The 23,950-nt window shown below is 31.9% G+C and overlaps 1 protein-coding gene across 2 annotated transcripts in view; it reads right to left on the bottom strand.

The window, feature by feature from the left end:
• Positions 1-23,950, bottom strand: part of LOC107437245 (protein PALS1) — a 158,069-nt gene that overhangs the window by 104,087 nt on the left and 30,032 nt on the right. For both annotated transcript variants that reach the window (XM_016049176.3, XM_071179143.1), the window contains exon 2: positions 11,512-11,624. In XM_016049176.3, the coding sequence (XP_015904662.1) occupies positions 11,512-11,624 (113 nt within the window). The remainder of the gene's footprint in view (positions 1-11,511; positions 11,625-23,950) is intronic.

The following is a 23,950-nucleotide window of genomic DNA, read 5'->3' as shown; positions in this document are numbered from 1 at the left end:
AAACATCTGTATTTTAATATTTTAACAGGACTTATATGTCCTTAATAAGGTAAGAAAACTGGGGTATCAGTATCGTAATTATAAAGTTATCATTAAATTTAAAATTAAATTTTGAAACCTAACATTTCGTGACTACAAATTTACAAGTTTTTGAAATTAAATATTGAATGTTGAGGTGAATATGAACATAACAAAATACATCTGAGTTTTGCTGCCACATTTTTAATTTCTTAAGGACTTTACGAACTCTACTTAAAATGAGACTATCGTATCAGTGTCGTATACATCGGTAAAGAGAGTGAGAAACGTAAAATAAGTTTGTAAATGAAGAAATAAAACAAAGAAACTTCAGTTGCCATATTTGGAGTTAAATAAGTAACTGATCACAATCCAAGAGCTTAGTGAAAGAACATGTTGAGCAGATTTGAAAGGAACATGTTTAAAATAGTCAGTTTTGGAATGTATAGAAGCATAGGGATGCTATTTGCAAATCATGCTCATTCAAGAAAACCATGAAACTCAAATATTTGTCAGAATGACCTTTAATATAAAATAATAAAAATACAGCATGTATGCATATTATATATATATATATATNATATATATATATTGTAATTTTGTTATTAAAGATCATTACATTCCGACAAATGTTTGTTGATATATAATGGATGCGAAGTTTTATTCACTGTACATCATAAAAGGGGAATAAAACTGATAAGGTGCGATGATTCATGGCAGTATGAGAAAGTGATCTACTGATTACGTTGATTACGTTATGTCGAAAGTTCGAATGAGTTAGCGCACGCGAGCATGAAATGGAGGGACGTGTAAAGGTCTAGCGTCATACAATCGCACCAAGCTTGATGGAGAGACATCTTACATAAGAGGATGAGATTTGCAGGACATCACACGATAGTAATAGGCCAGAGAGACAATTGTAAGGTGTATAATTTTTAACANTAAAGATCATTACATTCCGACAAATGTTTGTTGATATATAATGGATGCGAAATTTGATTCACTGTACATCATAAAAGGGGAATAAAACTGATAAGGTGCGATGATTCATGGTAGTATGAGAAAGTGATCTCCTGATTACGTTGGTACCTCAAAAATGTCGAATGTTCGAATGAGTTAGCGCACGCGAGCATGAAATGGACGGACGTGTAAAGGTCTAACGTCATACAATCGCACCAAGCTTGATGGAGAGACATCTTACGTAAGAGGATGAGATTTGCAGGACATCACACTATAGTAATAGGCCAGAGACAATTGTAAGGTGTATAATTTTTAACATCATTTCAAAGAATATTATATTATATGACAAATTACAAAATCTGTGTGCAGCGCAATCAGTCAATTAGTTTCTGAGATAGCAAATTTAAGCAAATAATTTAAAGGACTGATTATTTAAAATGGATGTCAAAAGAAATTTCAATAGATGTATTGACCAGATTATTGGGACCCTATTCTCCCCACCCCCATCTTAAGGAAGGTTTAACAATCGAAATCCGTCGAAAAAAAATGTATGTTTATTAAGAAAAGGCATGTTTTTGTGTTTGATTTCATTGCTTAAAATATTGTCTGCACAAATTAATTAGCATAATTGAGAGGTGGCAGGCCCTCAGAAAATTAAGTATGATTCGATAGTTAGATTAAATATTCATGCAACGTGTTTCATTGAACATATTTTAAATAAATAAAAAAGAAAATTTGTGTATGTGAAAAAAATTTCTCATTTTGAACGTCCACTGTCCCCTTAATAGGACTGCGAATTACTTTTCTTTTTACTTTTCTTCCATTATGTTTGAAGAGGGGAAAATGACGAGGAAATTTAAATAAATTCTAGGTATATCAACATGTTTATTTTTATCAGAAGTTTAAAATCGTGGTGCTGCCATCTTTGAGACAAATTTTTGAGTTAATTCTTTTTCTAAGACGACCCACATATTTGTTTTATTGCCCTGCTGATATCTCTCTCAACTCATTCTTACTGAAGTGGAAAATAAATAGTATTTTATTCTAGCTCAAAATTCAACGTAAAATAGAATGATTGTAAATTAGCATATTTTCCACTCAAATGCAACAATCATTTATAAACTCTTAAACAATGCGATAAGAGTTTTTTGAGATTGCTACCCCCATCTCCAGTCTTTAACGTTTAGTGCTGTAGGGCTAAAATATTAAAGGTTCATAATTTATATATTTACTCTCTTCTAATAGATAATAAATTTAAATGAAGAATTTGTTCCTAAACATTTATGATAATTTTAATTTACAATTAGTTTTCATGAAACTAAGGGATTATATGCAGGGGCTAAACATTGAATATCCATCCTTACTCATAAAAAATTTTGATCAAAATAAAAAGAACGTCTTTTAATGTTTATAAATAACTTTTTAGATAAAATAACGTTCAGTATTCAGCGCTATTAGTAGAGAGCTACTGCTGGTCAGTGAACTATAAAGTGACTTCTCACAAGAAACTGTCAATATCGTTCATCGAATCGTAATAATTATTACGATACGATAATTAACACCTTAACATCATATCCCTCCACAGAGAGTTAATACTTATACACACAAACAAAGAAATAAGGGCAGAAATAAGAAAAAAAGATTAAATTGATGTCGAATTTAATGACAAAAGTGTCAGGCCCCATTATACTGCATCAAACATAAAAGATATTATTCCGCACTTTAAAGAGATCAAACATTATTGATATAAATTAAGTCTTTGGCTCAAAAAAAAAAAAAAAAAAAAAAGANAAAAAAAAAAAAAAAAAAAAAAAATAGAGAACGAGAGAGAGAAAAAAAAAGAGAGAAAAAAAAAAGATAAACACTCAAAACTCTAGATAAAAGATAGCATTCACACTCTAAATTTACAATGCGTGAATTGGTACAAAAATTATTTGCCAATTAGAAATTAATTTCAAATGCAAAAATAGGTGTTAAAATAATATAATAAATCTATAGCATTAACTAATCATTGTCGTTTAATTGAATCCACGTCGTCATGATAAGGGATTCAAAGTACAGGGTGTTCCAAAATTATCTTTACAACTTCAAAAATTCATAACTTCGAACATAAACAAGATATTTATATTCTGTCTTTTGCATGTATTACTGCAACTAATAAAGTTTTTTTTTCAATAGGCTGAAAAGTTTTAAGTGAGGATGTGGACACCACAACAGAAAGCTCAATGCGTCTCATGGCCGTATTCGCTCCACATTTTCTGGACTTGTGCTGGGTCGTCCGGCTCCACTTTTATGCAATACTGATCCGGTGCTCATGAAGCTTGTGTGCCATGCACGGATGGAGGGTCTGGATGGTGGGTCTCTTTGGAAATTTGTCCTGAAGTTCCGTTGAACCTGTGTATCTGATTTCGTCTCTATGAACCATGAGACACATTGAGCTTTCTGTTGTGGTGTCCACATCCTCACTTATAACTTTTCAGCCTATTGAGAAAAAAACTTTATTAGTTGCAGTAATACATGCAAAAGACAGAATATAAATATCTTGTTTATGTTCGAAGTTATGAATTTTAGAAGTTGTAAAGATAATTTTGGAGCACCCTATATAAGTGAGAAAACCCAGCATTTCTAGTTAAAGTACAATAATTATTTTGACTATCAAAATATATTTAAAGAAGAAATATTTTATTACTTATTTTATTTTACTCTATATTGGTAAGTTTGTTTTCTGCTTCTCTTTCAATTTGAACTCCAACAATTACATTTTTAATTATTCGAGACATAGAGGCAATATAAAGAGTAATTATTTTCTTAGGATAATTATTGTTTATTTTGAAATGTCTCTCGTAAAGTAAGGCGTCCTGAAGAGAATCTTTCCGTTTTTTCCTTTAGGTTTTTATTGTATTTCAAAGTTTCTAATATATCAATGTATATTATTCAAAAATAGTCGAACAGTTTAATGAATAAGTCGGTTGAATAGTTTATGAGAAATTTAAAGCCTATAATTATTATAACAGTAAATTTTTATTTCTCAGGGTTGAATTCACTTTTGGCTTATTTCGCCATATCTCGGGAGTTTTTTAAGAGAATTAAAATCAATTTGGACACTATCATAAAATTATTTATTTCATATAAAATTTCATGTAAAAAGTAATCTTTAATGCTTATTTGAAATGATTTGTGGAAGAATCAGCTAAGTGGCATTTCAGTGAAATTGAATAAATGAGCTTTAACGTTTATTCGTTCCTCGCTTTTGTTACTTAGTCAAATTTATATGTTTTTAGTATATTTGTGGATACATAAAAATTTTTGGGGTATATTTATTTAATCCTAACACTTTTTAAAAAGAGGATTTCTAAAGATTTTTATGCGCAACATCTATTTGTTTTTAAAGTTTTTCAAGGAAGATAAATCTTGTTTGAATAATAAATGGTTTTTGTTTGGAAATAAATATACATATGTTAAGCTTATATTCACGAAGTAAAACTTTAGCAACCTCAATTTAGGACAAAGTGACATCAAGTTTTATTTAGCCTTGTGAATCCTAAACACAGTTTAAAACGAATCTACTTTCACGGAATAGATTTTTTTTTACCTGTTTTTATCGCTAATACTGAAGTTCATCCTAAGACTGAATAAAATTATTTTGATTAGTTTTAATACAAAAACTATCTTTTGCTGCTGAAACGCATGAATTATTCAAAACAATTTCTATAAAAATGAGAAATTTCAATCAAAAGGATATTTTTTAATTCATTATTAATGTTTATAAAACTGTTATGTTTATTTTTCCTATCGTGATAAACTAGACAATCTTTAGCTGTGCGACTCTCAATTTTCTTTTTATCATTTCCGTCGTTGAATCCACTCAATGGATACACAGACTTAAAAATAAATGAGAAACACCTGTTTAAAGAATCCAGATTACCTTCAAGAAGAAATTTCTTACGTGGAACTAATCAGCATTTGCAGAAAATGGAGGCAGAAATCACGAAAATCTCTCATAGTTAGCCCGATGCCAAAGGAGCTCTCCTTAATCAAAATATAATTTGTATCAGCACTGCGATCTCTGTTGCCAGGCAGCAAAATAAAATCTCACCTCTACGCTTGTGGTGAGAAAAGTAATGGCAACTTTTTTACTTTTTTAAAATGATATAAAACAAGTTGTGCGTAGGTAGTAAAATGTAAAATGAATGACGACATCTAAAATCGGTTATACACTATAATACGCGTAACAATGCAAAGATGTTAGAGTGATGCGTTTTATCCAACAAATCTGTTATGCATAAAATCGAGCTACCAACGAAGGAAAGACGATAATGATTAAAACATGGACAAGCGATTAAGATGTGATGAAACCTAACAGCAAGTGAAGGTGAGTCAACAGGGTATTGCCGATTCTAAGTCTAGTTAGCTTAAATTCAGCACTACGCAAGCGCAATACAAGTAAGGGATCTAAACTAGATTTAGGAGCATGCAATTTATTAAAAACTTGGTTATGCCACTGTTGCTGCCACAGGGATTTGATAAACTGGCGAATATGTACTCTTACATCTGAGAAAGGAATAGGCACGGTCAGAGGAGTACTATGCTGCTGTGTCTGCTAAACCATGGTCAGGGATTCCTACATGACTTGGAATCCAGCAAAACCAAATGTCGAATCCATCCTTGTTAAGGTGAAGTAGCAGATGCTGAATTAAACATAAAATAGGATGAGTTTCAGATTTAAAATTTCCCAACTGGTGCAAGACGCTCATACTGTCCGAATAAATAAATATTTTTGCGCAGACCGTGCTGCTATAAGTCATAATGCTAAAGGAATAGCAACGGCTTCAGCAGTGAAAACGGAACAAATATCAGGAATTTTGTATCTGTGCGTAGGCATCAGCAATGATGACACTTCAGCCAACATATCCAGGAGATTTTGTGCCATCTGTATAAATCGGGACGCACTGAGAAAATTGACAACGATGAGAAATGAAAGGTTGTTGAAATATGCATGGTGATACAAGAGATATATTATATATATCAAATAGAGAATAAAAACGATATGGTAAAACAGTCCAGGGAGAAATAAGTAGGTGATCTACCGATTGTGTTAGTGAATCTAAAATAGAGAATGTTTAAATGTGTGAACGCATACGAGCTATAAATGGGCGAACATGAGATGGTCGAGCATCATGTAGAGGCATTAAATTTATTGGAGTAACGTCGCGCTGTTAAGGGTGTGAGGCTGAAGATATGATGCGGCAGTAGTGTGTTAAGGACAGTATCATTCTGCGTAAATCTAATGATAGCTGGTGATAGATAACTTATAAGCTTTAAACAGTTGACGTGCGAAAGACACCGCTACAAATGGGTAATACAGTGTTATGTACTGTATCTAGGCGTTTTAGTCTGGAAGCAGAGGCAGTACCATAAACTGTACATGCATAGTCTGATCGCGACAGTATAAGCGCTTGGCAAATTTTCTACAGCCCAGTGCGGTCTGCACCCCATTCCGTGTTAGAAAGCACCCGTAAAATATTTAAGACTTTTTTGCATCTTTTCCGTAATTGTTTTATATGAGGCACAAAAGTAAGCTTATGATCGAAAATAACTCCAAGAAATTTCGTTTTCATCACGATGGGTATAGCGATGTTATGAATATGAATAATATGATCCTTGTGAAGTCGAAGAAAATGTATACATGAGCTTTTAGAGGGTGAAACGGTAGGACAATTTTCATCGCACCAATCTACAATGTTATTGACAGCAAGTTGAAGTTGAATCTCTCTAGTCAAATCTTGAACACGAGATGTTAAGATAGTCAACATAAAGTGAGCCAAAAACTGTAGGTGGTAAAATTTTTAAGATGAGAGAAATATGAACTATAAAAAGTATGACACTCAGAACATTACCTTGTAAAACACCTTCAGATTGGACGAAGAGGTCAGAAAATGTATTGCCCAGTTTGACCCGAAAATATCTCAGACTCAAAAAGTCTTTGTTAAACATAGATAGGTGACGACGGAGGCCCGGATCAAACAATGCCCTTTAGAATGCCATATTATCATGTCCGATCTTACGCCTTCCGATATCGAACAAGATGGAGATGAAATGGTTAAGTCTGACTAAAGCATTACGAATACGTGATTCAAAAGAGACAATGTTATCCATAGTCGACCTGCCATTGCGAAATCCACTTTGAAAGTCAGGAATGAGTTTTTTCTTCTCGATGAAGTAAACTAGTCGAGAATTTATCATACGCTCGAATACCTTGCTGAGGCAGCAAGTCAGAACTATTGGGCGATAACTAATTGGTTCCATCGGCCTTAACATCGGTATCACAAGAGCCAGCAGCCAACTTGATGGATATATCACGCCTGAGCAATTCGGCGAGTTTCGTTAAATGTTAGGTTTTGTAATACTATGATTGACTGGATTTCCTTTTCCAAAGACTATTTCAGACAACTTATGGCATGAGCTGCGTGATCACCCTTGCAAAAAGGTGACAGTTCGCAGGAAATATCCTCATGGTCATTACTAGAGCAACGGGCACCTACAGGTCGACCACCGCAAGATTGTTTTAGAATGCCCAAACCTTTGACATTGATAGCAACACAAAGGATTTGGGACATAACCGGGCAGTTAATCAAAGTCATTTTAGCGTCAGCTGGTAGTTTGGATGACATAAAAGTGAGGATAAGGTGCTTCGTAGGGATGAGTTTACCATCCCTGCGAATCTTAATCCTTCTAACAGGTGTAACGCTTTGAGTTGAAGGCTTTCTAATATCATGCCCTCTGTATAATTTATGAATTCTGTTTTTGATACGACGCTGCAAGAGATATTTAGTGATCTATCAGGTGTGACTGTTAAATTAAATGAGCACATGGTGGTGCATGTTGATAAAATAGTAGCCTGTTTTGCAGAGGAGACTTCAGCTAAGAGGTCACCTGAGCGTAGCTTTTTCTCAGAGGCAACTTCTTCCAGAATGGAAAGAAGAACCTTGTATATCAGAAATGGAGATATGTGGGTAGATGAAGTATTTTGTGCTTTTGGGTTTGTCAGTGTCATCAAAAAGTAACGACAATAATCACATGGTGCAAGGAATATTCCACTGTTTTTTGTATTGGTGTGCGGAACTCAACACGGTACTATCTTCAGTCATAGAAAGTAAAAGCACTTCTACAACCAGCGTCACCACATACCACGGAGTCCAAATTAGGGGGTGTAAATAACAAGATGATGCTGCCACCAATTCGTTACTTAATATCGATGCTGCTGGCCGATAGCTATATGCCAATGAGTCACCCTGAAGCAGCATCCGTCTTTAACAAGGTGCCCAGTAAGTGACCCCGGGCTTGACTCCAGCCAGCAGATGGCCTTCGTGACTAGCCGGTTGAGGCATACTGCTCAATTTGCACCTCCCGTTTACCTGTAGCACGGGCCAAAGCAGTGTGTTGGAGTACCATGATACCCCTTAACTACCAGGATCCTCTTTTCCAGGGACACGGGTCTCCACTCATGGGGAACACGTGGGTGGTCTCTTCCCATCAGGGTCCGATACAACAGGTTGGTAATTGAACACAGACGAAAAGCTCTCAGCAGTAAATTTGGCTACCACGACAAGAGATAGGGGAAAGTAGGAGTAAAGGGAGAAGAAAACGAAGGGAGGACAGATCACTAGGGTACCCCGGGGGCTGACTCCCAGTGTTAACCTAAAGAGGGTAAATCCCCTGAGGGGTATTTTGATCGATTGAATTTCTGATCTAATTTCTTTAAGCGATTGAGAAAAGCTACAAATAATATTAAATTAAAAAAAACAAACTAGAATTGTTTTAACTAGGATTAATTTTATCTGCATATCTCTTTCAGTTTTGTGCATGATTTCGTAGCGTTAGCAATTACCTATTTATTGATTATTTAGTTTCTTTTTCAACCCTTATTAATAACGAGTATTCAACTTGAAACGATCATAAAATATTGAAAAAGCTTTTTAAGCACAAAATAATATTTATTTTCAACACGACTTTGCTCAGAATTAAATTCATTAACAGGGCAGAAATGAACTGCTAGTATCTGTCTGATAGTAAACCAGAAACAATAAAATTATCCGTCGAAGCCATATTTAAGAGCTATTTTTTTTCTTTCTATTTTTTAATTCCTCATTCGTAAAACAATTTATATTTCTACTTAATTTATTGCAACTGCTGTTTCAAATTTTCCATTTTCTCCCATCGTCTTAGCATTCGATGATAAGCGAGTGATTTTCAAGGATTGCTTGTTGACTATTTGTTGCTAAGTTGACTTGTTCTGTCACTCGAAAATTATTGAAATAGTGTTATTTACTTCGTCACTCACTTAGTATTTTCGGAACTAAAGATTTTGCTACATAAATGAATGTTATTTATTTAAATAAGAGTAAAAAAATTTAAATATTATTAAATATCAATTTCTTAAAAAATGACAATTCATCTTCTAAGCTCTTCATTTATTATTTTTCATTACTTTATTTAAAAAATTTTGTAAAAATTTGAATACCTTAAAACTTAAATATGTTTGATCACTATTAAGTGAAACATAATTATCAAGATTATTTTTTCACATGGAATTGAATGTGGATAAACAAGTTTTATAATTGAAAACAATGAGTTTCCGATTTGTGATAAAAGTAAGATTATGGGATAGCCATACTTCACCAACCAGAGCACGAGGTAAACTGATGTGTAGCGTTGGCTGCTGGTAGAAAACTTGTTTCTCAATATGAGTCATTGCAAGTTGGAGTGCAAGTGCTTTCTGTATCACCAAGTAAAGGTGAAATTATAGGAGCAGGGCACCGCCATAAGTTCTACAATTGTTCTGACTCAATTATTACCCTCCTATTTCGATGGTAAAGTCCGTTATTTTTCCAGAAAAATATCTGGTTTCGTCTCTTAATAAATAGTAAGAATGCATTCTTTTGCATATTTGTTTAACAAACAAGACAACTCTTATATTGAATTGTTTTTTTTTAATCTATTTTGCTTAACGATTGAAAAAATTAAAAAATTATTTTCAGGTAATTTCTAGATAATCCAGTCATTATTACCCTAAAAGTTTCTTCAGAAAAGTTAATCTACAAGATTTTGTTTCATAGGAAGCTTTGTTATGCTATTATAAATGATACATTCCCTTGTGACCGCTTTCCCTTTTTTTCTTCCGAGATGTGAAGAAGAGAATTAAATTTCTTTTTAGATAAATAAGTGAGACATTGTTTGCGCTGAATCGAATGAGATCCATCCTACATTTTCATCGAAAAAGGCAAGTTATATATTTTTCAATAAAACTTTTTTATACAGATGAGATAATATTTCACTTCATTAGACTAATAGTTTTGAAGTTACAAGGGTTCTGGAGTACACGATCTTCATGATCGTGTACTCCAAAAATAATGCTTTATATGTAAAAAAAAACTATTTTTTTAAAAATTACTTGACTATCTCTTATGATTCATGCTCATTCGATTAAGAGTGAAAACCTGAAACAATGCCTCAATAGCCTGTATTGAAGATATTCAGTTCACTCTTTCAAATCATCCCCTTTTTCATTAGAAAAAAAAAGAGACAGTTGGTCCGATATCATTTACAATCAAATTTTTTAAACTGTGAGTCACCATAGCAATTTTGATATTACTTTAATTTATTGTTTCACTATTATTATTCGGGATTGAAAATTGATTTCAATCGAAGCCTTCAAAAGATTTTTAACTAAGAGTTTCAAAGGAATTTCGAATAATTTCTGTAACTGCCATTCATTTTTCTTTTCTTTTTTTTTGCTTTTTTCTACGACATATGTGTGTGGGATGTCATTTTCGTCCGTAAAATAAAAGAGTCAATCAAAATCTAAAAATTATCGAAGAAGTGCATCGGCCTGCGGTGTTTATTATTTTGCGAAGATTGAATAATATATTTAAAAATGAACTTTTCCATTAATACATAATTCTCGCAGCGGTGCTGATGAGTGATCTTTCAAGTGGCTAACACATATTTAAAGCTAATTTACGAAAAGTTTATTAAACTCATTTTCATTATTTTATGTATATTATTAGTGTGATAAAATGTTTACATTATTCTAGGTCTTAAAATTTAAAGTGAATGATCTTAAACTGGAGTACAGTACAAATGAATAAACTCACTGAATTGGGTTCAATGCTTAATGGGTGATTCCTCTCAGTAAAAAATTTCATAAATCCTGGTTAATATAACAAACAGTTTTATGCAAAAGTATTAATTTTCCGATGAAAAAAGTATAATATTACTGAGTGGAAGAAAGAAACACTTTGGCCCCCTTCCATGAGTTTCAAAAGTTTCATTTATGAACTTCATACTAATTTTACATTTATTTTTCAATAATTTTAGATTGCGTCATATCCGTTCAGTAAATAGGTCTTTTACTTTCAGTGCCAAAAAAGTATTTTCCTTCTTTCATTCATTCATTGCGGTGACCATAAGATTAATGTCTTTGTTCAGCCACCTGATTCGAATGGAGACAAAATAATAAAAAACTTTCCTCACCCTTTGGAGAAAGTCCGAAATGTCGGTCAAGATCCAATTGTCCAGCATTCTTCCATTGACCTCGGCGATCTCGTCTGCTTCTTCCAGAACGTCACATTTGTCCGAGGGACAGCCTAAAAATAACAACGAAATGAGTTTAAGGCTGTATGAGTGGTCGAAAAAACTACATTATTTTTGTAGTTCACTACAAATGTAGTGAACTACAACTACTATTTTTTAAATGTACTTGACTACTTTTGAATTTAGTAATTACTTCACTGCGGACACCAACTTTGCTGCTAGAGAACTTAAATTATACTTATGTTCAAATCAGTTTTGAATAAGAAATTGGCTTACGTTAAACAAATAATTAAGAAAAATTTATTAATGTTTACATGAGCCATTCCAAAACATTTTTTTTTCTTTCCGATTTTGTTCATTTGATCTTCCACTTTTTATGTCTTTCTCGACAGTGAATTTAAGAAATGTGAAATTATTAAATACTTGCAATTGTTTGAAGCTCTTTCATTTCCTCTAAAAAATTACGGAAATACGTGTGACCAAAATGATTAATTGTTCATTTTTCGTAATGGCTACTTTAAATATGAGTCACGCATGATTTTAGAAACGTAATTCCTGTAGACGCTCAACTGTATCGCTAATTGGTTCATTTTTATTGAATCCATTGACGGACCTTTGAAGATTCCTACACAGCAAATTCGAAAAATGGAACCATGTTTCTTTACTAAACTAACGGTTAAAAGTAGCTGCCGGGAATTGCTACAAGCTACAGTTTCTTTCTTGGGGGGGGGGGGTATTCTGTATCGCACTACTCACTATACTACTTTTTTTTAATAAAGTAGCGCACTACACTACAAACTACTAAAAAAAGTAGCGACTACAGTATTTTCACTACTTGAAGTGCCTTACTTCCGACCACTGATCTAGATTGTGTGCAGTGAGCAACAAAATGATAAATAAATAAATAAACAGAATTTATTCAAAACACCCTGAATAACTTTTCAAACAGGTGAACACAAATATTTAATTAATTAGCGGCGTTAATATTTTAGGTTATAAAATAAAGACACAAAAACGCACCATCTCTATAAAAATGTTTTTTTTTCCTTCCGTAACGGGTTTGAATTTCTTTCCTTAAAAATATGAGGGGGGGGGGAACCGTCATAGTTGGGTCAAGAGAGCAGTCTTTGGATACTTTAATGTTAATTTTACTTTTTGCGTATCTCTCTATATATTGAGAAATTTTTTAAGCGAATCTAAAACATTTTTGCACACATTTATAAAATTCGTTTATCCAAAGTAAATTCTGTACAAAAAATAATTTTTAATAATTATTATATTATTTTCAAATTTTTAACATTATTTTTAACTACTTTATTTATAAGAAATCGGGAAAAAAAATTAAATTGCAAGTGTCAGATACAATTTTTTGCATATTTTTAAAGAATGTAATTTAATATGGCAAAATTCAAAACTTGAACGAAACCGGTCAAATAGTTTCTGAAAAATTGAGTTCTCCAAAAAAGTTGGATATTTAATTAGATTAAAGGTTATTCAGTAGTATACGGGTTTCTTTTCCGTACTGTTTATTGAAAGAGCGAAATAACTTTTGATTGAAAGTCTGCGGGAGGTACGGTGGGGTCCCCTCAATAATTGGAAATTTTTCAAAGTCCCAAATAGGGATCTTTAGACAAATAGGGAAAAACTTCATGATTTTCTTTGATTTAAATTCAAATGAGTTAAATGGCAATTAAGAAATTGAAAAATTCTGGTAGCAAATTTTGATCGATGGAATTTTTTTTCTTCTTTTCGTATGTGAATTAACTCATTATTCTGAGTATTTTAACTTCGTCCCCCTCAATAATTGTTCTTGATGGAATGATCAGATTTCCATGGCTTAGGTGCAACCTTAATGATTCGAGAGTTTTTAAATTCATTTTTTACACACGACAATTGACATGACCTTATTAGACACAGAAACTTATTTCATCTGAAATATACCTTTTCCTTCCCGAGGGAATTAGATTTATGAATATCAAGAAGGGGAAGTTTACCACTGTTTGGAAAAATAGAGTCTCACAACTGAGGAGAGCAATTGAAAGTTTCGTTTCTTCGAAGTTCATTTTACTTTCTGCGTATTTCATTATATATCTGTTTAAGCTGATAAAAATATTTTTTGCACATAATTGTAAAACAAGTTCACTTAAAAATAACTTCACTCAAAATGCTATTTTCCAGATAATTTAATATTACTTGTACGAGGTTCTGATAAAGTTTGAAATGCACGGACTACAAACTTTGACATAATTTTATATTTAAAGCGACAAAATATAAAATTTAAACGGAATCTATGGAATGATTCTCGTTTTAAAGAAAACACATTTTTTTGAAATTTCATTATTTAGGAACTATTTGACAGATGCATCATCATTTTCTCTTCAATCGAAACTACTTTTTGAATCTTATTTTCAAATTTGATGTATTAAATAGACAATGAAAATAATTTTAAAAATGATATTTTGTATAAATTATCTTTGAATAAATGAGTTTAATAAATGCACGAATTTTTTTTAATCCGATTAAATAATTCCATAGAAATAGTGAAATACTCAAAAAGTGAAATTCACATCAAGGGGTCCAAGATTCCGACCCAGCTACTGAAATTCCTTTTTGGAAATCAAGTAATAAATAATAAATACAGTATTGAAATATTGTAAAACAAGCCTCATTCAATGAGTAAATATATATGGATTAACACAATTTCAAAAAGATTAATCATTGTAAATAATTTAAATAATTTGATAAGTTCATAGCGTATTAATTTGAAAGAAATTTAGTAAGTATAGCGAACGCTCGATTCCCAAATCTGGTTCGAATCCCAGAGATAGTTGATCTATTCGAACTGACCACAGTGCTGACGTAAAATATCCTCAGTAGTAGACGGGTTCCCTTGCCTAACCGTGTGTTTTCTTCTCCATGTAACGCGGGCTAATTACCTGAAAAAGTTTTCCAAGTAGGCAAATTTCTCCCAATACTTGATCCAAGAGTTCCTTCTGGATTGGATTCGAAATGACAAAGCTAAGGAGTTGAACATTGGTAGCCGTAAACTAAAAATTGTGTCGGCTGTTCAACGACGGTTGTAAAATAAAATAAGTATTGCACCACTTTAACTGTTAAGTTGATAAAGTTGTTTTTTAAAATATTTTGTTTTGGAAAACGAAAAAAAAACAGCACGAATGGTTTACAGAAAAAAAGAAAAACTTCATACATTAAGTGGTTCGTGCGACAATTGTTTCATAAGTTTAATTTTTAAATCATATATTAAATTACTAGTTACGCTCATTAAATTTTAGAAATGATTATGTAATGTTTTTATCTAAAAACGTTTACATCCCGAAAAGAAAGTTTTTCCGTGACATAGATAGTAATAAATTATTTAAAACCCTAGAATATGAATTGCATCACTTTACATTTTCAATGACATTTTATTCATTTCAATTAATTTATTCTTGAGGATTTGAAGCTGACTAATTATATTAATTGTGAATAATCTATATTAATAAAAATAACAGTTTTCTTTATTAGGGGTCTCCACAATCATTTGTCCTGAAGGTGGGACATCTCTTCCTTTAATACAAGAAGTGTCCACAGAGAAATGTTTCCATTCTAATACTAAAACATTTACACTCTTTATTTAAATGCATGGCAAAATAATAATGCTCTTCGGCCAAATGAACCCGATTAGGGTGAAAAGCCTAACGACTAGTTAGGCTATGAATTTATCGTTTTATTTTATCGTTTTGGATTGATTTATAAAATTTTTTTCACAGATAAGTATTATTCTTTCATCTTATACAAAAATATGACCCTTCATTATGAACTGTAGTGTAATAACTCATGTCTCAATGTATTCAAGTGTTCTTAGAGAGTTGTTTATGATTTAAAAGAAGAATATGATTTATGAAGCAGTTATGTATAATGGAACATAACACATAAATGAATTTTAAATAAAAAAGGCTGAATCAAATCATTATGACGTGCAATAATAAATTAACATAGAATCTTTTTTAGATTCAAAGGGGATTTACTTCTTTCATTCGCCTTTAAACAAACCATTTCTAATAAGTTATTCCTGTGTTTCCTTAACAAGTTAGTTTGTCACAAGAGCAGAGTTTAAATTTCATGTCTTTTTATTGTTTTAGATATAAGAAAAGCAACTTCTCCCAATACACAGGAAGAATATGAAAGAGATATTTGAATAATTCATCTATGTTGAGAAATTGTAAGCGACGCCGCTATTTTTGGATTTTCAACTTTGTGTTATATTTCGTTTTGTAGAGAAAAATTATAAGACTTGAAATTACGAAGGAGGTTAGCAAGGACTGAGGCAGAATTAAAAAAAATATATTAAATAAGTATTATTAACTGTTAAACCTCTAGTAAAAAATACCGTTTTGCAGACCGGAGAAAAGTAGAGTTGAAATTTAATGGGCGGTAAAGTGCTATTATTATTTATGAGTTCCCGCCAGGTTTTTTTCCCCTTCTTCTTTGAAATCATTTCAATTCAACTCCGAAGTCATTTCAATAAGCTCTTTTTCTCGAATTTCTTTTCTTACTTTTTGTTTTAAATGGTTATCATCAATTGTTGTGAGAAAATTTATTTATCTCTTTCGAAATCGTCATTTTAAAAGCTCTCGCATAAGTTAATATAAAAAAATTACGAAAAAAAAAATAGGATGGAGATGTTCCCCTCTTATCATTTATATTGAAATTTTTAAAAATATAAAAAACTTAACTCAAGATGGATAAAAGCAGTTTCCATTTTTAACTGTTTGAATGATATAAGGTTATCTTTGTATAGTGCGCACAGGAAAGAAAAAAAAAAAAGAAACAAGCTGAAAAGATTTTGATCTAATAGTTGGATTTTAGCATACTAGGAAGACTCAAATTTAATGGTTCACGGGGGGTGATCTCAAATATGGTAATTAATTTGTGCATTTAAGATGAAATTTAATAGGAACCCTCCCGAGATACAGAGGAGAGTTACTTAGAGCCTATAACGTCGGATAAAGGCCGCATTTTGGGATCTCATCGCTCGCATTATGCTTACAAAGTAAAAGAACCAGTCATTTTTTTTATACCTTATAAATTTCATATTTTTTATATTTAATAATTAAATATATTATATTTAATAAAAAGTGAATGAATATAAGTAAGAATGAATATAGTAAATGAATGAATATAGTAAAAAAGTGAATGAAAATTTTATCTTGATTCCGATCACTCCTTTTTTTTCCACCTTCATTCTCTCCAATTTTAAAACCAAATATCTTAGATTAAGATTTCAGATCAGAGGATAAAATAATCTCAAGCATCAGAAGATAAAATCTATGACTACAACAAAAGTTATTTTTTAACCCCTTCAATACGACCTTTCTCACTCTGAAGAAAACGAGCAGGAAATATTAAAGGGGGGTGGGGGCAGGTGCATGACCGGAGATTCACTGACTCTTACTAATCTCTAAGGAAAAAAAAAGAGCAAGGAAATAAATAGTTTAGTTAAATTGGAATGCGATTAAAGTGACGAGTTTATAGTTTGTTTAAATATTTCTGAGCAAGAGCCAAAGAAGGCTGTACCGCGCTCAACACTGGATCAAAATGAAAAGTCTGTTTAAAAGATTTGGAAGTAATGCGTTTCCCTCCTTTGAAATAGTATAAATGTTTCGCGATTCTGCATTCGCATGTGAAAGTGTGACCGAAGTCTTTCATTATCTATTCTTCATAATGGTTAGTTTATACGCAATTTCTATCAACGCTCATCCCTTGACGGACATCATCAAATGAGTTGCATTAAGAGCCCTCTTTCTATTCTAAACTAACGTTAAAAGTAGTTTGCCAGGAATCGATACAAACTACTGTTTTTTTCTTCTCTCCTTTGTATCGCTCCTCTCACTTTTTTAAGAAAGTAGCGCACTACACTACTAACTACGAAAAAAAGGTAGCGCACTACAGTAGTTGCACTTGTAGTAAGCTACATCCGACCATTGCTTACACTACTTTGCAAAATGGATTTTGGTTTTTCATTTCATTTGAATATACAATTAACTTTATTACTTTCTTCTTAAGTGCACTTAGAAGAGGAAGCGAATTTTGGAAGAAAACTAATTTAATATAACTTCTAAACTAAATTGATTTCTTAATAAAAATTCTATTATTAGAAGACATTAAAATGAGTGCCTTTTAAGACGTCCCCCCCTCCCACCTGCTTTTCGATTATTTTCTCACACACTAATGGGTGTTTTTTGTCTCTCCTCCCTCCCCATTAAGCCTCGTTTGCATTTCGACAGAATGTCCGAGGGTGTTTTCCTCCCCCCCTCTCGGGAATGTTGGTTAATTTTCTCTCTTTAGGCAGAACTTCCCTTATGAGTCTCATTAAGGCATTTCTGAATAAGTAACAGATTGCAAATAACGCCTTCCTCACATCATCATCATCATGATAGTGGGGGATGAGGGACGCATTCTCAAAAACCAGGCATCTCCAATAAAGTATGAAAGAAAAGTACTTGAAAGAAAGAAGAAAAAACAACATAAATATGTTTATTTTGAATGGATCTGTTTATTCTGTTCATTGAAGAAATGATTTTTTTCCCTTCTCAACGCAGTAACAAGAGAATCAAGAGTGTTTAAAGCCCTTTTCAACAGAGGACGCATGATGGTGACCCGAGCCAATGAGGTAACGTCATACGATTTTCAGTTTTTATAGGCAGAAATGACAACGAAAATATATTGAGTGACCATCAATCAATTCTGTCCACCGGAGTCTAGAAATTATTTTTTTTCTCCTTCCAACTGACAGTCATCGACAGGGTCTTTTGTGACCAATAGTTAAGAGCTGGGTAAACTGACCCCAGCGGACGATAGTGTTGAACATGACCATTTAACCTTCTTCTAAATATTTTCGTGACACAAATATGCAATGCAATGATTTATATTACATGACTTAATTCCATTTGAATTGTGTGAAATTTAAAAAATAAATTTTAACAAAATTTGTGGCAATGACTTTACACCAAATGCGTGTAATGGTAGTGATACATTACTCTTGTTTCACCACACCAAGAACTGAGGATAGTGTAGCACCAAGAATGTTCTTTTACACTACTTGGTATGAAGTAGCTGCCACCATTTTTATATTCAGCAACGCTAAAATTTATAATGACAATAAGATATCGCAAGAGTCAATAAAGTTATTTTTACTACACCTTTTCTAGAATCATTCATTTAGGATACAATATTTCTTGAAATAAAATTTGTTTGTTCATCAAACATACAGCACAGGCAAAATATTATTATGAATTTTAACAAATCGTAAGTGCATTAATCAATAATATCATTTAATCACTATTTAAGTTCAATTTGTTTCCAAAAAGTTTATTTTCTTCCAAAAGTACGCAAGTTATAATAAAATATTTAAATATCAATCTATTTATTTTACATCAATACATAGATTGTAAATTTTCACTCTAAACTAAAACTTTAATGTCATCTTCATTAAAAATAGAAATGGAACGAAATGTGTACACATTTTCAAATAGTTCTTAAAAAGAAATAATGCTCTGAATTGTCGTCACATTATTCAAGTAAGGTTATTTTGAGAGCCGACAATTCCAAAATTGTGAATGGATTTGTTTCTTTTGATCGCACCATTTCAACAAACGTCATTTGATCACGAAAGAAGATGTTTTGAGTCGGATGATATTCATTAAATACCTGCAATGTCTTCCCATTAAAATGCATATTCATTTTAGAAACGTATAATTCAAGTCGATATGCTTGTAAGCAATTAGATAAGTATATATAAAAATCAGCAATGTCGAAAAAAAATATTCTGTTAGGTAAGAAGTATAACCTAAATTGTTGCACTAATGTTAACAATTAAAAACAGCATATTTCGAAAATTTCTGATTTTTCTTTTCAATAAAACGAATTATTTTGAAATGCTTTCATACATTTGCGGAAATCATTATTCAGCTTCTTTTTTTTAAAAAGCATTCGATTTTGTCGAATGCGGCAACAACAGGAAGCTTTGCTTTTTTTTAACCATCACTACACTTTACATAAAAACATTCTTTCATCAAAATAATCAAACTCAATCCCAGGATTTAAAAAAAAATGAAATTTGAAAGTTATTTTAAGAATAAAATTATTATAATGTAAAAATAATATAAAGCGTATACATTTTTTAAGCACCTTATATTCTCAAATTAAATAATTTAATTTTTTAAAGTGTCAACACACTTGGTAAGATTTGGAGCACTTATTTCTTTCTCTGACTTAAGTTGAACTGTAATGCTTCAGAAACTTTTGTTTTAAGAATCGATATTTATTTTAAATCTGTTTTTCCAAACGGAGTGAAAAAAAATGATGAAAAATTTTCTTACACGAAACGTAGATGAAAAATCCCAAATATTCTCTCCTGAAAAGTGAGCGTTAAAATTTGCCTCCCAGTAAAGAAAACGAGAGAAGCAATGTTTTGTAAGCAGCATAACAATTCGTGCAGTTTTAAAATGAGACATACTTTTCTCAGCTAAGTTCGAATTTACACTGCTTTGTGTTTAATTCCGAAATTGAAAAGGGTTGTGGTGAAGGATTTTAGAACAAAAGATAACTAAGAAGGATTGGAACAAAAGAAAATTTTGCTCATAAACGTTTCTCGCTTCTTCTTGAAAAGGGAAGGTGTTAGAATGAATTAGAGTAGAGGTAGCAAGTTGTACAAATGTGTATGTGTTTTGTTTAATAGAGCTATATGTGCCGGTGTGAAAAAAACAACAACATTCTTCACGTATTATTTAATTTGAATGTAATTGTAATGTAATTTGAATGTAATGTAATGAATTCAATCGTAATGGTTAAAATGAGTGACCTCAAGTATGTTAATTAATAAATGTAGACGAAATTTTTTTATACCTCAAAACGACACAAAGATGTACTCTAAATTTTTGGTGGATTCGGACTTCTGGGTTTGAATAGTTTGACCAGGAGAGCGGTCGAAAGTTTGAACCCTTTAAAGTTAATTTTTCTTTTTGCGTATTAGCTATTTGAGCGAATTGAAGAATGTTAGCACAGAATTATATAATTCGTTTATGTGAAGATCCCATGCAAAAAATTATTTTTAATAATTATTTATTACATTTCTATTATTTTATTTAATAATAGTCTAAAATATTATAAAGTGAAAGGTTTACAATGATTTACAGTATTTTAACGTATATAGATTTATTGGGCAAATTACAGAATTAAAACAAAATAGGACGACTATTTTTTGAGAAATCGAATTTTACGTACACAACTTTTTTTAAATTTGAAAATTTTTTTCTGTGTGCACTGTACGGTATATTTCTCCTAGACGATTTGATGAAGAAAATTTACCGTCATGTTTAATCGATGGGGAACTATTATTATTATTTTTTGTTTACTCTCTCAATATGCATCATCGCCACCCATTTTCCCGGACACTATCATTTTTCTATATTCTGTTTGCTATGTTTAAAATATGCCACAAGAATAATTTTACAACATTTCTAGAATTAAAAGTGAAATATTCGTGTCATTTTTTGTTTCCTCTTCTTTACAGAGCAGAGGCTGTTTGTCCCTCATAAATTCTGCTTTTTTTTACGATGTTTATCTTTACTTACCCTTTGTTTACTGGATGAAAGGGTCGTTTGAGTCATGTTTGTAGGAATAATGAGAAAATAAAAACGATTGCTAATATAACAAAAAATCAAACTCAGTTTTAATTGACTTATAATCTCAGTTTGGAAGTTAATATTTACGTTTTCTTTTGTCTTATCACTTCATTTATTTTAGATGATATTCGAAAAAGTAGTATTTAAAAACTATCACGAATATCCGTATCTAAATTAATTAATAGTTAAATATATTTATGCGCTTTGTGTGAAGAGGAATCAAAATGTTCTGACAAGCTAGAGAACTCTACCGGAGCTCTGAGCCCCATGAGCTTTAATAGTTTTGATATTATAACCATTATATAATTAATTGTCTATCCAGGCTTTTTCGACTAGTTAGAGAACACATATTTTAACTGGAAATCAATGATGAAACATGTTTCAACCATTTCCTGACAGAAGATTTCTATCGTCAAAGAAGAGATTATCAAAATTTAAGTTAATTCCAAATAAAGACTGGAGTCAATGTTGCAAAACACATTTTCTTAACATCGCAAGAATAAGAAAAGACCTTCTCTTAGTAAATTCAAGAGGGCGGCTTAAGCTAGAAGAGGCAAACTTCAGAAAATACATATATTTTTTAAATAAATGTAAGAAAGAAATATTTATTTCCTAATTATTTTTGACAACATTTTTATTCTTATTTATTTTCCCATTATTTTCATTGGCATATTTTAGGTAAATTGTTTATTGTGCTGCCGTCTGTCTTAAGTAGAAAGAAACATCATTTGGAAAAAAAGTGAGAATACTGTTAAATCAAAAACGAATTAAAAATAAAGGATTGGGACTTCAGAAAAGAGGCCTAGAAGTATTAACATTTATCATAGAATGAGAATAATTCATATGTTTCCGGCCATAATTTTGGACACGGGCCCAGTGCTCTACCCACCAGGCTATCCCGCCTCTGTAGAGTGGATTGTTAAATACCGCTGGATTAAAAAATCGCAGTCAGAAATCAGGTTATGTGATGATTAGCTCCTTGCATCTCATGAAACTTTTTTTTTGTTGCCTATCCTTGCAAGATGGAGTTCCTGACTTGATGTGAATGATGAAAAATTGACAAGAATTTTTCCGGCTTGTGATGTCGAAATACCGCTTTCATGTCACTGTTTTCAGTCTTCGTATAAATGAGAAGTTAGAGTAGATGGGAATCATCGGAGAAAGTGCAGTCTGATCAAACATTGGAAAATAAAACTTTAGGCGAAGACTCTGACTAAGGAAAGAGTCGGCAAAATACAGTTTTGAGAAGTTTTCCCACCGATGTCATTTTGAAATATGTTTTATTAGGTAGAAAGATTTGAATAGAACTTTTTGGTGATAGTAGAAGGTTTTATATTATCACTGCAATGATTTTTGTCATGGTATTTTTCAGGACACGTATTGTGCAGTGGTTATATAATACAAAGATTGCTCGAATCGAAACAAGCGAGTGTGACACGGGATACATACTCCACCATAGTGCAACATTTTGAAACAAAAAAATTTTAAACTTATTTCAAATAAGAATTTTGTAAAAATGAAGGAAGTTTTTTGTTGCAAGGTTTAACTGTAATCCAAAGATCAACAGCAATTCACGTCATTATCGATAATGCAATTAACAGGTTAAGACCTTTTTCGAATCCAATTTTCTGGGCAGTTATGGATGTCATCGAAATAAATCTTTTTAAAAAGGAAGGTACAATTTAAACGCAGTGAAATTCTCTCCTACTGAGAATCAAATGCCTTAAAAACAAGATTTTAGACAGTACAAATAATCTGCTTACATTTAACAGGAATGATGCAAAGACAATCACCTCAAAATATTACAACTGAATATGCTAAATGAATAGGCTTATTTTGAAAAGGTCATTCATTTTTATTTTTTTTTTTTGTGCGTATCTCTTTCATAAGAACAAAATGCACTCTAACTCTGAAACCTTTCTGCAAAAATGCTACAAATTCATTATTTTGCATTATTAATATTATAAACTAGCTGCCTCCGGCAAGTTCACTTCTTTAAATATTTTATTTTATAACCGTTGATGAACAGCTGACCCAATTTTTGGATTTACTAATGTTCAACTCCGTAGCCTTGTCATTTTGAACCTAATTCAGAAGACAAGGGAACTCCTGGATCAAGTACTAAGAGAAATCTGCCTTCGTGGAGTACTTTTTAATGGAACTAACCCGCATTTGCGCTACAGGAAGAGGAAACCAAAGAAAACCCCCCACGGTTAGTTAGACAGCAAGGAGACTCTAACCCATGATCCGTCTACCACTGAGGATATTTTACGTCAGCACTGTGGCCTGTGCAAGCCGGAATTCGCAACGACCAGCCATCACTGTGATTCGAACATGTTTCTGCTCCCTGGAAGGCTCCATCCCCTGAGCCATCACGGCACTTCTTTAAACATTTCGAAATTAAAGATCGTACATTCAAAAATCAGGACAATATGTAAACTCATTTAATTTTTGCCTCTAATATATATTTGCACCTTAAGAGAAATACCTTTTGAGATTACCTTTACAAAACTCAAAATCCTTGAGATTTGGCCAAAATGTTTATCATGGAGATTTTATTATTAAAATGTTCAGTACGATACATTATAAATTTTAAACAAAAAATCACTCTTTTAATGGATATGGATAGGGAAACAAATTAGCAACTTTGTTTAAATTAAACTTTGCATTTATTCGACATAATTAATTTTCGT

This window comes from Parasteatoda tepidariorum, chromosome 3, assembly GCF_043381705.1.
Source record: "Parasteatoda tepidariorum isolate YZ-2023 chromosome 3, CAS_Ptep_4.0, whole genome shotgun sequence".
NCBI lineage: Eukaryota > Metazoa > Arthropoda > Arachnida > Araneae > Theridiidae > Parasteatoda > Parasteatoda tepidariorum.
The sequence above is the reverse complement of the archived record's forward strand: the minus strand, read 5'-3'. Positions and strand labels throughout refer to the sequence as shown.